Source organism: Mastomys coucha, unplaced genomic scaffold (genome assembly GCF_008632895.1).
Source record: "Mastomys coucha isolate ucsf_1 unplaced genomic scaffold, UCSF_Mcou_1 pScaffold7, whole genome shotgun sequence".
Lineage (NCBI taxonomy): Eukaryota > Metazoa > Chordata > Mammalia > Rodentia > Muridae > Mastomys > Mastomys coucha.
Genome location: NW_022196913.1, coordinates 25,975,513 through 25,989,828, shown reverse-complemented (window position 1 = coordinate 25,989,828; position 14,316 = coordinate 25,975,513). Strand labels below are relative to the sequence as shown.

At 43.2% G+C, this 14,316-nt stretch overlaps 4 protein-coding genes across 4 annotated transcripts; 3 read left to right on the top strand and 1 right to left on the bottom strand.

Moving 5' to 3' along the window:
- Positions 1–1,222: 1,222 nt before the first annotated feature.
- On the bottom strand, positions 1,223–2,989 carry LOC116082535 (histone H2B type 1-like). The gene is made up of 2 exons (XM_031359447.1): positions 2,555–2,989; positions 1,223–1,402 (listed from the first exon to the last, which is right to left on the bottom strand). The coding sequence occupies exons 1-2, from the start codon at positions 2,929–2,931 to the stop codon at positions 1,363–1,365; spliced, it is 417 nt and encodes a 138-aa protein (XP_031215307.1). The 5' UTR covers positions 2,932–2,989; the 3' UTR covers positions 1,223–1,362.
- A 188-nt stretch (positions 2,990–3,177) lies between these two features.
- On the top strand, positions 3,178–3,606 carry LOC116082538 (histone H2A type 1-B/E). The gene has a single exon (XM_031359450.1). It carries the CDS (start codon positions 3,214–3,216, stop codon positions 3,604–3,606), a length of 393 nt encoding a protein of 130 aa, XP_031215310.1. The 5' UTR covers positions 3,178–3,213.
- A 1,333-nt stretch (positions 3,607–4,939) lies between these two features.
- Positions 4,940–9,232, top strand: LOC116082629. The gene is made up of 3 exons (XM_031359504.1): positions 4,940–5,355; positions 7,125–7,204; positions 8,570–9,232. The coding sequence occupies exons 1-3, from the start codon at positions 4,951–4,953 to the stop codon at positions 9,048–9,050; spliced, it is 966 nt and encodes a 321-aa protein (XP_031215364.1). The 5' UTR covers positions 4,940–4,950; the 3' UTR covers positions 9,051–9,232.
- A 2,511-nt stretch (positions 9,233–11,743) lies between these two features.
- Positions 11,744–12,543, top strand: H1-5 (H1.5 linker histone, cluster member). Its single transcript, XM_031359445.1, has one exon. The coding sequence runs from the start codon at positions 11,821–11,823 to the stop codon at positions 12,490–12,492; it is 672 nt and encodes a 223-aa protein (XP_031215305.1). The 5' UTR covers positions 11,744–11,820; the 3' UTR covers positions 12,493–12,543.
- Positions 12,544–14,316: the final 1,773 nt, after the last annotated feature.

Sequence of the window (14,316 nt, the reverse complement as noted above, 5' to 3'; positions counted from 1 at the left end):
AAAAAAAAAAAAAAAAAAAAAAAGACAAATGTCCAGAAGCTACTGCAATATCAAGACTTTTTTCCAAAAATCATCTGAAGTAGAGACTGCATCTGCAGAGATCTTCAGGATCCAATGCCCTGTGCATACAGACTTGCCACAAATGGTTTACTGCAAGACTTCCCGAGCTCACTTCCTTTCCTCTTGGTTGCCTGCATGTCTTCCGTCCTCCCCTAAGAAGGAATATAAACTTCACAATATCGCTGGTCTGGGTATTTGGTTTTCTTTCATGTAATATACCTACACACTTGGTTAGACTTGAGAAAAGCCACAGCTATCTTGATTAAAGCAAACTTTATATTGAGAATTGGGAGGCCTGCTGCCTCTCCCAAAGTTACGGTTTCAGAGAGCAGCTCCTTCACTGGCTTTTGAGGTACGTTTTATGAGGAAACAGTAGGGCTGAGAGAAAACAGTTGTGTTCTTAGCACCAAGACAGATGAATGGGGGACTTGGGGATGAAGGCTGCCTGTGAAGTAGATGAGTTATAAAAATACATTGTGTGCAAGGGGAGTCATCAAGATATCTGGGAAGAAACATTTTAGTAAGGCTAAAGGACAATGGTGTATCACAGGTTCAGGAGTTTAGCAAGGCAAAGGGGTGGGCATCATACATTAGAGGGCTACAAGATTAGTAAGTTGAAAGACCTGTTTTGCAGGACACATTAGGCATGGGAAACAAACTTACTCTTGTAAGGTATGGAGACTTAATAACAATGTAGTTCCTGTTTTGGTCTCACTACTTTTCTTGTTAATCTTTTTTTTTGCTAATTTTTTTTGAGACAGGGTTTCTCTGTGTAGCCCTGGCAGTCCTGGAACTCACTCTGTAAACCAGGCTGGCCTTGAACTTGAAATCCACCTGCTTTTGCCTCCCAAATTCTGGGATTAAAGGCATATGCCACCCCTGCCTGGCTGTCACCATATTCTTCATCATGGCACACTGAGAGGAGAGAAGGAAACTTTACTTTCCCTCACAGAAATTCAGTCTGCAATTCTTCTAACTCTAAAACAGTATCAGATGGACAAGTCTGTAAGCATAGAGTGAGGTCGAGGAAGGAGGTTTTCTAGTTAAGTCTTCTTACAGAGCACACACAAAATCAAAAATTCAAAGCTACCAGCCCTTCGTGGAAAACGCAAACCCAAACCCAAAAGAAAAAAAAAAAAGAATGGAAAAGACTATTACATAATGGAATAAATTAAAACTTTTATTTTATAATGTATTAAATACTTCTTTTTCAGGATCATATTTTGGAGGGCAGTTCACAGTTCGATATCCCCTCAGAGAAGTCTGTATTTATGTTGCAGCTTCATTTTAATTTCCTCAGCTTTAAAAGGAAGGAAGATAATAGAATTTGTTCCACAGGATTCTATAGAGATTAATGGAAATGATTAAGGAAAATGGTTAGACTTTATTAAGACCTTACTAGTCATACAACAGCTAATGTTCCTTTTAGCAGTGGCACATTAACATCTCATTGATCTCATTTAACTACTTTGAGCTGTTCATATTCACACTTAAGTCAACACTATTTGTATTTGCTATCCTAGAGGACTTACAGAAAGAGGGCTTTTTTGTATTAAATTTGTTTGATTTAATATTTACTTCATGTTTTATCCTCTGAAAAATTCCAGGACAATCCCAAGAAATCAATATCCTTTTAAGTTTTTTTTTCCTTCCCACAATCTAATTTCAATCGTCACCACACCAGTAGACAATGAAGGTGGAACAGAAGAAATTTATAAAAGTTGAACACACTTCGGAATATGGAAAAACGTTTTCTATTTCTTGGTGCTTAGCTGGGGCCTTGTAAGAGCAAGTCTGGTTGTATAGGCCTGTAATTCCAGCGACTTATGAAACACAGGCATTAAGTCCCACCTTGAGGCTAGCCTGGCTAGAATTAGTTCGAGAACATACTGCTAACCAGTGAAATTCACTCTGAAAACAAAATAAAAAAAAAACCTTAAACCAAACGACCAAGGAAACGGGACCCACTTAGGTTAAGCAGCGCCTGACTACACCTAAGTTTTGAGCAAGAATCATGTACTTTTGGGCTCCAAAAGACAATTTATGACTTTCACACCTATGTCCAGACCCTAGTTCCAGCAGGAACAAGAGGTGTCTTACTGAACAAAATCTATTGTGACGTCTCAGCCTCAGGAGTTCAAAAGTAGACTTTAAACACTGTGCCATAGCACTAACAAGACAGGTTAAATTTCAACTAAGCATTTCTCACTCTGGAATACTAATAAGAATAGCAGTCTTAATGCCACTGTGGGTGGGCATTTAACCCCAGTTCTTAGGAAGCAGAGAGATGAGCCCCAAGTATCCGCGGTTAACCTGACCTACATAGAAGATTCTAGGAGAGCCGGGGGCAGAACCATCTTAAGATCCCTCACTTAAACCTAAGAAATAGTAACCAGTACGTCCAAGTCTCCTAATAAGCAATCCAGCTCTGTTTTGAGAACGTGGGTGGCTCTGAAAAGAGCCTTTGGGTTAGGAGTGAGTTGTGCGAACTCACTTGGAGCTGGTGTACTTGGTGACGGCCTTGGTGCCCTCGGACACGGCGTGCTTGGCCAGCTCCCCGGGCAGCAGCAGGCGCACAGCCGTCTGGATCTCCCGGGACGTGATGGTCGAGCGCTTGTTGTAATGCGCCAGGCGCGACGCTTCGCCCGCGATGCGCTCGAAGATGTCGTTCACGAAGGAGTTCATGATGCCCATGGCCTTGGACGAGATGCCGGTGTCGGGGTGCACTTGCTTCAGCACCTTGTACACGTACACCGAGTAACTCTCCTTGCGGCTGCGCTTGCGCTTCTTGCCGTCCTTTTTCTGCGCCTTGGTCACTGCCTTCTTGGAGCCCTTCTTCGGGGCCGGAGCGGACTTCGCGGGCTCAGGCATGTTAAGACAGGAACTCTACAACTTGCGCCGTGAACCCTTCGTTTTCAATAAGGCGTTATTCAAATGAGGCATAGAGCAGTACATGTCTGATTGGTTAAAATTTTCAAATGTTCACGAGTGTTGCCCAATGGAATTACTCGTCTGCATAAACGCTTCCCATTGGTCTAGACGAAAGAAAGAAGCCAGCCAATCGCATAGGCTCTTTTTCGCGCTCGGAGAATCCTATAAAGGCCAAGCTCTTTTACTGCTGAACACTACACTTGTCACTTGCAATTTCTTAACATGTCTGGACGCGGCAAGCAGGGCGGCAAGGCTCGCGCCAAGGCTAAGACCCGCTCCTCCCGGGCCGGCCTGCAGTTCCCCGTGGGCCGCGTGCACCGGCTACTCCGCAAGGGCAACTACTCGGAGCGCGTGGGCGCCGGCGCCCCGGTGTACCTGGCGGCCGTGCTGGAGTACCTGACGGCCGAGATCCTGGAGCTGGCGGGCAACGCGGCCCGCGACAACAAGAAGACGCGCATCATCCCGCGCCATCTGCAGCTGGCCATCCGCAACGACGAGGAGCTCAACAAGCTGCTGGGCCGCGTCACCATCGCGCAGGGCGGCGTCCTGCCCAACATCCAGGCCGTGCTGCTGCCCAAGAAGACCGAGAGCCACCACAAGGCCAAGGGGAAATAATAAGATCGCTGTTTTCCAGGTCCTTATCGACTTGAAAACAAAGGCTCTTTTAAGAGCCACTCCACTCATGTCTTTTAAAGAGCTTAAGCATTATTGGTCGCTATTTAAATGTTACCTTCCTGTAGAAGGAAACTTGTAAGACCTCGTGGATTAACTAGGTAATTTTGGTAACATCTAACCCTACAGTAACGACAGGGAGGAAGCCTTCAGTCTGGTAACTTCTAGCTTGGTTCTTTGTGTTTGTTTTAAAGGTTAACTACAATTCATAATCCATCCACAAGTTAAAAAGAACAGTCAAATACACTAGTTTTCCTGTCTTAACATTTTAATTGCGTTTTTACAATTTTAGTAACACTGAGAATTTTGAGGATGCAATTGTTTTGGACTGAAAAATTGTGACAAGATCATGTATGCTTCAGAGACTTAAAGTAGTCCTTTAACTTCTTAAATATAGATGTAGATTTGAAATGTATAAATTAACAGTTGAAATACGCCATTAGCTATTTTCTATGCATGTGGAGTTTTTTTTTGGTAGTCTCAAATGATATACAGTGCCTTGAGTTTTGAAGGACTACAAGTAAGATACTTGAGACATACTACTTAGATGTGATAATAGAGGACATTGCCTGACATTTTATCCTGTTTTAGTGTACTTAGGAATAAAGGAGGAAAATATCACTAGAAGTCATCTTGAAAAAAACAAGTCTACAAGAACATATACATGAGAAATAGAAAACACACCATACAGATTACGAAATGTATTAAAAGATTTGCAAATGTATTTCTGTGAACACATTACCTGCCTTATTCATCCTGTTTCAGTTTAGTGTGCTTCCTACCACAAGTTTTTTCCACTAATAGGTATCCTTCGGGGGGGGGGGTAAGAACTAAGCAACATATACCTGAAAAATAGAAAATAGAACCTGTAGATTACTAAAAAAATCAAAGTTGTACATGTATTTCTTTGAGACAAGTAAATAGTCTCTGTTGCTATACAGTTCAGGCTGGCCTAGAAGTAGCAGTAATTGTCCTGTCTCAGCTTCTCGAGTGCTTGGCTTACGATTGCAATACCTACATTTCAGACATAAGGGCAGGATTTAAATGAATTTGAAGCTGTTTCGCAATACTCTTTAGGATTAAAAAATAAAAGCCAAACCAAAAAAAACCAAAGCAAAACCCAACAACAAAACAAAACAACAAAAAAGTTCCCTAAACCCAGAGGTACAGTTGACCAATAACTTTAGACTTAGGTAGGCGTGGTGTAGTCTTGTCCAATCAGATTCAGATTCTCATTATAAATAGGCCTTCAGTCGCTCTCTTCCCACCATACTTTTTGGTGAAAACATGGCTCGCACTAAGCAGACCGCCCGCAAGTCCACCGGCGGCAAGGCCCCGCGCAAGCAGCTGGCCACCAAGGCCGCCCGCAAGAGCGCCCCGGCCACCGGCGGCGTGAAGAAGCCCCACCGCTACCGCCCCGGCACCGTGGCCCTGCGCGAGATCCGGCGCTACCAGAAGTCGACCGAGCTGCTGATCCGCAAGCTGCCGTTCCAGCGCCTGGTGCGCGAGATCGCGCAGGACTTCAAGACCGACCTGCGCTTCCAGAGCTCGGCGGTCATGGCCCTGCAGGAAGCCTGTGAGGCCTACCTTGTGGGTCTGTTTGAGGACACGAACCTGTGCGCCATCCATGCCAAGCGTGTCACCATCATGCCCAAGGACATCCAGCTGGCTCGCCGCATCCGTGGGGAGAGAGCTTAATATTCTATGTTGGCTTTCCCAAAAGGCTCTTTTTAGAGCCACCACCTTTTCACCTAAGTGGCTGCTGCACTAACCTCATAGTTACAACAAGTTTACAAATCTAAAGCCATAATACTTGTGGCTGTTTGTCACAGCCTTTGAATGACAAGAGCTTGAGTTCAATGTTTTTAAAATAGTAATGCCAATTTGTACTGCCTGTCACGGTTTGGCAGTAATTAATTCTGCATTAATTTCCAACCTTATTGCAATATGTAACAAGGTGACAAAGGATGTGCAAACAGGCAAAATGTAAAGAATCAACCTCTTAGGGCAAAGTAGACACGTAGCATTAAGCCCCTTGGAAGCTGTCCAGGAGTTGACCTAATTGGTCTATCGCAAAGTCCAGCAAGCCTGATCTGTCCAGGTTCTGGACCGGTGTGCCGCAGCAGTATTTAGTCATCAGTATGGAATGAAGTTCTCCAAAACAAAGAGTGAACGTCCCTACATTACTGGATTTGGAAGAGTGGAGCCCTAGTTCGTCCTTCCCCCTTTGCTGAAGAACTCTGGCTTCAGTACCTATGTTTGGGAGAAAAGGTGGATCCAGGGGAGTAGGAGAATGCCGGAGATTTCTTCCACAGGCCCAATCTCTCAGTATTTAACTCACCTGGAAGAATATTAGCAGGATAAGACATGGTCAAGGCAATCAAACCGGCCAAGTTTCAAAATATTTTATATAGGGGACTTTATGTTTGACCCCCAAGTATGTCACGTGGGTATAAGTATTGAAGATGACACTGAACACAGGGAAGGGGAAGCACTTGACAGAAGTGTTTTCTTTAAAATGCCACAAAGGAAAATTTCCCTGTTATTGTGCTCTGTTATAACAAAAACTAATGCTCATCACTGAGGATTCCTTTACGTTAGCTTCTCTCATTACTAGTTTATGTATTTACCTTCCCATATATTCCCCAGATCCTTAAAGGAGCCGATAAACTTCATTTTTCAATTTCCTTGAGCTTGCTTGCTGCAAAGCTTTCTCTGTAGATTTCATAAATCATTTGCCCTGTTAAGATGCTGTTTGTCAGTTCAATTTGGAGGCTCTGAGTACCAAGTTTAAAGTTAGATGAAGGTTTTTTTTCCTGTTTTCAACTTTTTTCATTAAAGAGAGAATTGGACCCAAGTGTTTTGTGTTATAAATTTTCAAGTAATGTGCACAGGGGCAGGCGCTTTTTCAATAAGTAGAATGCTTCTTGGTTTTAAAAATAATTGTTGCAAAGAAAGCAGCTTTTTGAGGCTTTGCGGCAAGATGCCACGACTGCTCACAACCTAAGAGCACTAAAGAATGGAGTCATTAACAGTTACAAGTTTGTGCACTTCAAAACTTACTTACACAAACTATTAAAATTAAAGGTGACATTTGTACCAAGAGTAACAAAAACGTTGACATTATAATGGTAAATATCACTGATATTGCAGGTAAGAAGAGTGGGAGAAAATCATTTGCTCTGGAAGATAGTATAGGGCATTTGGTAATCCTTTTTAAACATGTGGAGTCTGGAGGACCAAGCAACACTGTTGCCTTTAAAACGGGCTTTCTTACAATAAAGTCATCTCTGGCCTCTGCATTGTGCCTCTTATTTGTAAATGTAAGGGAGAGAATGTCTAGGTGCAGTTGTTTTCCATGGGTAGAGAAAGAGGTCAAGAGCAGTTCTGACCAGCCCTTTTTATCTCTTCCCACTGTAAAGAATTATGGAACAATGGTTCTGATTCTTGAATGTTTTTAGAAGGAAGAAAACATGAATCATTTTCAGCAGAAATGTGGCAAGCCTGAGAAAAGCACAAGGGGAAGCAGCACAAAGCTGCAGTTTGAATCCCTCTTTCCCAAATAATTATATATGGAAAAAGCACAAAGAACCACATTTTGGCAAAGTGTGTGTGGGAGGGCAGGGGGACATCTAAGCTTCAACTACACTGATGCACCTGTAGCACTCCAATTCCCAGGCTGTTTGGCTCTTGTTATAAAGAAAGCACTTTGCACACTTGACATTGCCAGAAATACTTGTCATCAGCTCTCTCATATACCCATCAACCAACCACAAAGACTATGCTGTGAGTGAAGGCAAGCTAGGAGCCTGACTCATAACGAAGGATGACCCAATAGCTGTGGGTAGCTCCCAAAGTGAGGTGGATGGAGCTATTTTCAAATAAGCGTCTTTAGAATCAGGTTTTTCAGCAGTTCTTTTTTTTTTTTTTACCCCTGAAAATCCTGATAAGGTTCTTTGGTAAACAGCAAGTAAATATTGCTTGTGCCAGATAGTCCCAATTAGGCAAAAAGGCTGTTCATAAAATAACGTCCTTACTGTCTGATCGTATTATTTTAATTTCTGGCAAATCTGACCAAATTAAGTCAGGGGGAGGGCCTGGGCAAAAGCGGCACCAAGCACTATGGAAAAGTCATCTGCAACGTACTGAATATCACCAAGCCTGCCATCTTCTGCCTGGCTCAGCAGCAGCATCAAGATCACCACGGGCTGAGCTACTCCAGAGGCTGCGTTAGTCTCCTAGAGCTGTATACATTGCCCCCCCACCCCCACCCCCACCCTCGCGCCCAGGAGGCTGCTGTCTGTGAATCTGTGTTCCTTTCCAGCCTTGATGGTGTAACTTTGTAACTTGTAAATGAATGGCAACCACCTACCCGTGTCCCTTTCAGCTTTGCTGTAATATAGTAACAGAATCTCAATGCCTTCTGGGGTTGGAACTCCAGTAAGTTGGGGGGGGGGGGTTCACCCATTTTGAATTTTTTTTCGCGCCATAATCGCAACCGTTGAAAGAAAGGCAGTATCAATTACAATTTCTAGAAGTTTCTGGTTATAAAAGTGTTGCAGCAGTTCTTGGCTGAAATCAAGTGTAAGAAGTGTTGATGATTCCAGGAATAACTAATTTTTTTGTTAATTTTCCTTTTAGGTTTTTTTTTCCATTAAATTTCTGCCCTAATAACAGCGTCCTTGTTTAAAGAAATAACGAAGAGGCCCTTTGACCTCCAAAGCCAACATTTACTCGAGATGATAATTTCTGGGAGTTGCTAGAGTAATTGTTAAGTAAAAAAATGAAATTTGTACATTTAATATAAAACGCAGGTACCGTTTTTCCCTTTCCGTACTTGGTTTAAACGCGGACCAATCCCCTGTCTCTAACTATGATGTCAGTAGTTTATTGTCCAATCACAAAGGGTGGCTTGTTATATATATACTTGGGCTTTTACGTCGAGCATCAGTTTATCCCACTACGATTGTGTTGACATGGCTCGCACCAAGCAGACCGCCCGCAAGTCCACCGGCGGCAAGGCCCCGCGCAAGCAGCTGGCCACCAAGGCCGCCCGCAAGAGCGCCCCGGCCACCGGCGGCGTAAAGAAGCCCCACCGCTACCGCCCCGGCACCGTGGCGCTGCGCGAGATCCGGCGCTACCAGAAGTCGACCGAGCTGCTGATCCGCAAGCTGCCGTTCCAGCGCCTGGTGCGCGAGATCGCGCAGGACTTCAAGACCGACCTGCGCTTCCAGAGTTCGGCCGTCATGGCCCTGCAGGAAGCCTGTGAGGCCTACCTTGTGGGTCTGTTTGAGGACACGAACCTGTGTGCCATCCACGCCAAGCGTGTCACCATCATGCCCAAGGACATCCAGCTAGCCCGCCGCATCCGCGGGGAGAGGGCGTAATTCCCCATTTCTACAAAAGGCTCTTTTCAGAGCCCCTCCTTTGTCACCAAAAAGTTGCTGTTTACCTAATAACCTAAGTGTATTCTTGTTCTAGGTAGAATGTTTAGTGCAGCTTATGAGAATATTACCGATATTATGCACATGAAAAATAGTACGTCCAATATCATTTTGTTTACCTGGATCTCAGTACTTGTGCTGCACCCTCCTAATTTTCAGTTTTTTTCCCCCAACGTATAATACATTACTAGCTTTACAATCTAAAGGCATGCCTTTGCAATAGTCTTTCCTGACCTCAAGTTGGCAGTCATGTAAAATGTAGGGGGAGTTAAATCTATAGCTATTCATGCCTTTTGTTTACTATGTAATATTAGCTCCTGGTAGTATTCTTTAAATGTGAATCTGGTTTGCATAATTAGAATGTTTTTATTTTGTGCCAAAGCTTGATATTTGGTAATCATGAACCCTTTTAAATGTTTACATTGACCCTTTGTAATTAATTTGATGCTATGACAAAATTCGTTTTTGAGTCAAAAATGTCTGACATGTTTTCTTTTAACCATATTTTCTAAGTTTCAAAGTTACTAGCTTGATATAATTTACTTTGTATGCTTGCCAGTTTTGTACACCATACCCAGATTATGTGTAGCCTTTTATGTTGCCTTTTTTTAGCGTCCTCGCCAACCTCTGTACTGGTAAGACAGCCTCCTTTAATTTATTTTATTTTATTTTTTTTGCTTGTTTTGTTTTGTTTTGTTTTGTTTTGTTTTGTTTGAGATAAGGACTCAAGTAGCCCAATGTTCAATGTTGGACTTAATTGAATACGTAGCAATGAAAATCCTAATCTTGTTTCAGTTACATAATTGATAGGATTAAAGATGTGTCCCAGTAAATTGTGCTCAAGAAAAACTGCTATTGTCCAAAACAAAACGAAACCCTAAACTGTTTCTTTGGTAAACAAAGTAATAAGATTCTTTGTGATTTATTATACAAATAAGTCATTCTAATGCCCTTTATTAAACTAGATGTACAAACCTTGTACATCTTTCCTCGCCAAAGCAAAACTCACTTCTACTATTCCTACTATAATAAGCTTTCTTTTCTTTCTTTCCCTCTTTGTCTCTTGAAATCTTTCTTTTTTCCTTTCTTCCTTTCTTTCCTTTTGGATTTTGAAGACAAGGTTTTTCTGTGCAATCCTAGGTGTCCTGGAACTTGATTTATAAACTTCACACTGTGGGCGGTGCATGCCTTTAATCACAGCACTTGGGAGGTAGAGGCAGGTGGATTTCTGAGTTCGAGGCCAACTTGGTCTACAGAGTGAGTTCCAGGACAGCCAGGGCTACAGAGAGAAAAGCTGTCTCGAAAAAAACCAAAAACCAAAACAAACAAACAAAAAAACAAAAATTAAACTTCGGACTGGTCTTGAGCTCACAGAGGTCCATCTGCCTCTGCCTGCCAAATTCCTGGATTAAAGGTGTGTGCCACGACTGCCCAGCTTCTCCAAATCTTTGAATTTATATAAATGTTGTTCCCTTAATAGTATTCTAAAATAGTGGCCTGCTTGTCATCTAAACACGCAAAAGTATCAATATTGTTATTGGCTATTTACTTAAGAGTGTGACTGATTGTGCTTTTAAATTCAAAATCTCACTGGCTGTCTCATTTGAGAATGGTAGGATCTCCCTGAATTTTTTTCTAAAAGTTTTAGAATTTTTCTAATGTAAAATATTTTAAATGTATTTTCTGTCTACAAATATCTCTAGGAAATACTGAAATGCCAATTGATCAGAACCATATCTAATTTATTTTTACTTAGAATTAAGGCGATTGTCATGTGAGGTTAGCGATTGTTTTTTAAGTGCTTGAGCTATGTTTTAAAGCTTTATGTGCATGAGGGTTTGCCTACTTGTATATATGCGCATCACTTATATGCCTGATACAGGGCGAATCTTCCAGAAGGCCCGAGATCCCCTGGGACAAGAGGTATAGACACTTGCAAGCTGTCCTGTGGGTACTAAGCCCAAATCCCCAAGAGCAGCAAGTGGTCTTAACTGCGAAGCCATCTCTATAGCTCCTAAATATAATGCTTTCTAATCTCCCTAATTCAAAGAAGTTGCTCTCACAGTGGAAATATTGCATTCTCCATTAAAGATATCAAAGTACTAGGAGCTTGAACCATTTTTAAAGAGAAATATCTAAAGTGGTTGAGTCTGTAGCCAACCAGGCACTCTAACCTGTGTTATTTGTTACAGACACAAACAACGTTTTTGCCAAAACCAAAAGAACTATTAGTTTTACTCTTGCAAAAATTAAAGGCGGTATCTTTGTACAAATCTTCTTAAGTAATGTTCCTTGCATACTTCGTATAAATTAACAGAAACGTGGGAGTAACTCTCAGGAGGAGCTCTGCTTGGTGGATTTTTAGTAGACACTAGAGGGATTTTTAAAGATATCTTTGGTCAGTTCCGTGCGATTCAAACAAGCACAAACGGGTACGTGAAACCGAAGGCTGTTCTCCTTTGGAACTCCAAACTGCCAATTTCTGTGTCATTATTTTCTGCAGTAAGTAAAAATTTGGGGACTAACAAACACAATTTGGGATTGTAACCTTGAGTCGCAGCGGCCAGAGGGCGGCGGATTGGCCGCTCAACCAATCACAGCCCAGCACCGGCTTATATAAACCAGGCGCCTGAGCAAAGGAACATTGTAAAATTTGCTCTTCGGCTTAGGTTCCCTTTACTTTTCTAGCAGCTAACAGCTTTTATTTCTCGCCATGTCTGAAACTGCTCCCGCCGAGACCGCGGCTCCGGCTCCTGTAGAGAAGTCTCCCGCCAAGAAGAAGGCCACAAAAAAGGCTGGCGCGGCGAAGCGCAAGGCCACTGGCCCCCCGGTGTCCGAGCTCATTACTAAGGCTATTTCTTCCTCTAAGGAGCGCGGCGGCGTGTCCCTGCCCGCCCTTAAGAAGGCGCTGGCTGCTGGTGGCTACGATGTGGAGAAGAACAACAGCCGCATCAAGCTTGGGCTCAAGAGTCTGGTGAGCAAGGGTACCCTGGTGCAGACCAAGGGCACCGGCGCCTCGGGTTCCTTCAAGCTTAACAAGAAGGCGGCTTCCGGCGAGGCCAAGCCCAAGGCTAAGAAGGCAGGCGCCGCCAAGGCGAAGAAGCCTACAGGTGCCACCCCGAAGAAGCCTAAGAAGGCTACGGGGGCAAAGAAGACGGTGAAGAAAACTCCAAAGAAAGCAAAGAAGCCTGCGGCGGCTGGAGCAAAGAAGGTTGCCAAGAGTCCTAAGAAAGTCAAGGCTGCTGCCAAACCTAAAAAGGCAGCAAAGAGCCCGGCAAAGCCCAAGGCTGTGAAGGCTAAGGCATCCAAACCTAAGGTTACCAAGCCCAAGACGGCTAAGCCTAAGGCAGCCAAGGCAAAGAAGGCTGTTTCCAAAAAGAAGTAGGTTTGCTTGTGACAGCAACAAAGCCCCAAAGGCTCTTTTCAGAGCCACCCAGAGAGCTCTGTGAATGTAGCTGTACGCACTTTAAGCTTTGGGCCAATTAACTGGAACACCTGCAAACACCTCAAACCTCATGGTTTGAGTCCTGTGCTCACGATTTACAAGGTAAGACTCAAGTTAGTTTTATCTTTCGAATAAACTGGTTACGTTCACCATTAAGGTAGTCTCGGCCCCTATGGTCACCTGGGAACCTTTCAGATAGTTGCCCTCCCGCAAGTCCACGTGGGCCATAGGTGCACACATTAATTTTCCCTCCCTCTACGTGCTAGCTGGTTTTAGTCTGCGTGGGTGTTTATTCCTGGTGTGTGAAAGTACTTTTAGGAGTAGACAACACACTTAGGATGAAAGTTAGAGTTAGTCAACGCAGGGCGCGAAAAACGATCGAATTCATTGGCTGTATGTTACCGTATAACCTAAGCCAATGATACGCTGGCTTATTACTAACGTCAAACTTGATTGGACAGTCATTAGATGACGTTTACAGATTCGCGCAATTCTTTGCCAAAGCCTTTCTAAAACGCAGCCATTGCGGAGATCATCCTACATCTCTCACTTTTAAAGTTCCCTTTTCATCTTAACAGAGCTAGAGCTGTTAAAAGGCCGGGCCCTACTGGAAGCGTTCCTAGAAGGTGACGACCAAGTATGTAGAACAGCAAGAAGTGGAAGGGCAGTCGCAAGGTGTAGATGCTGAAGGTCCTGAAGCAGACCCTGTACACGGGCATGTTTTCCAAAGCTATGGGCCACTCGTGTCCGAGTGCACAAAGGCTGTGCACAGATTTCCACTCTCCCAAGTCATTTACACTTTTTGTGGAGGTTTTTACTCAGTTCTTCCATTGGAAGCACACAGATACTGAAGTCCCTTGAAGAGCGGTCTTTTTAAAGGTTTGTTAATGTAGTAATTGGTGTGACACCCCCACATAGGACTTTTTTTGTGTTTAACGTTAGGTCAGTTTTAAGTGTTAAAGACAGCGTAGGGTTTTCACTTTTAAGGTTAGATTGTTGCCAATATTACTAATTGGTAATTAGTTTTCACCGCCATTTCAGGCTTCCTAGTGGTACAGGTAGGAATGGTCTGGGTAGTTTAAAAGGAAAGTTTCAAGTCACTATTGGGAATTTGGTTTCTTGCTCAGTGCAAGCTTAATTTGTGTGAAATACTTGAATGCTATCCAGAAGTTAAATTACAGAGTTAAGACATCCCACAGACTTAAGGTAGAATTGGCTCCTTGTGTACACACTATGCTGATAGTTCGATTTTTTCCCCCCTGTTAATCTATATATGTGGTCGTCTAGATAGAGAGAAATAGCCATATTTATTCCCATAGTCATACTTCTCAATGATTTTTTTCTACAATGAAAATGGCAGCCTCATTTTGGCCCCATGGGTGTTATTTACCTCTTAATGTTTTGCACTTTTAAAAAATAATATTGGAAATTATTTTCCGATAATGTCACAGACCAGCACAGGTTGACTGCCAACTGAAGGCAATTCTTGCTGAGCCTCAGTGCTCTGTGTCCCAGACCAGGAATATTAAGGTAATGGCCCAAGTGCCAGGGGTGGCCAGTCTGAGCCGCCTTCCTCTTAATACTCATGCATCCCTTAATACTTACCTGCATCCCTGCTGCTGTCTTTTCCAGAGCTGGCATTTTCTGGTCCTTCCCACACCTGTTATGTGACATTTATGCCCATTCCCACTGCCTTAGTTTTGCTGTATTCCAAAAGAAATTATGAAAGAGAAATTGGTTAAAGGAAATGGATTCATTCATAGT

Bases quoted from the DNA above. Each gene is read 5' to 3' on its own strand.
- LOC116082535 (XM_031359447.1), bottom strand. From the start codon at position 2,931: ATGCCTGAGCCCGCGAAGTCCGCTCCGGCCCCGAAGAAGGGCTCCAAG. The intron at 1,403-2,554 runs GTGAGTTCGCAC...TAATCTCTATAG, and splicing joins ACCAAGTACACCAGCTCCAA to AATCCTGTGGAACAAATTCT.
- LOC116082538 (XM_031359450.1), top strand. From the start codon at position 3,214: ATGTCTGGACGCGGCAAGCAGGGCGGCAAGGCTCGCGCCAAGGCTAAG.
- LOC116082629 (XM_031359504.1), top strand. From the start codon at position 4,951: ATGGCTCGCACTAAGCAGACCGCCCGCAAGTCCACCGGCGGCAAGGCC. The intron at 5,356-7,124 runs GCTTAATATTCT...GAATGTTTTTAG, and splicing joins GCCGCATCCGTGGGGAGAGA to AAGGAAGAAAACATGAATCA. The intron at 7,205-8,569 runs GTTTGAATCCCT...CCAATCACAAAG, and splicing joins GGAAGCAGCACAAAGCTGCA to GGTGGCTTGTTATATATATA.
- H1-5 (XM_031359445.1), top strand. From the start codon at position 11,821: ATGTCTGAAACTGCTCCCGCCGAGACCGCGGCTCCGGCTCCTGTAGAG.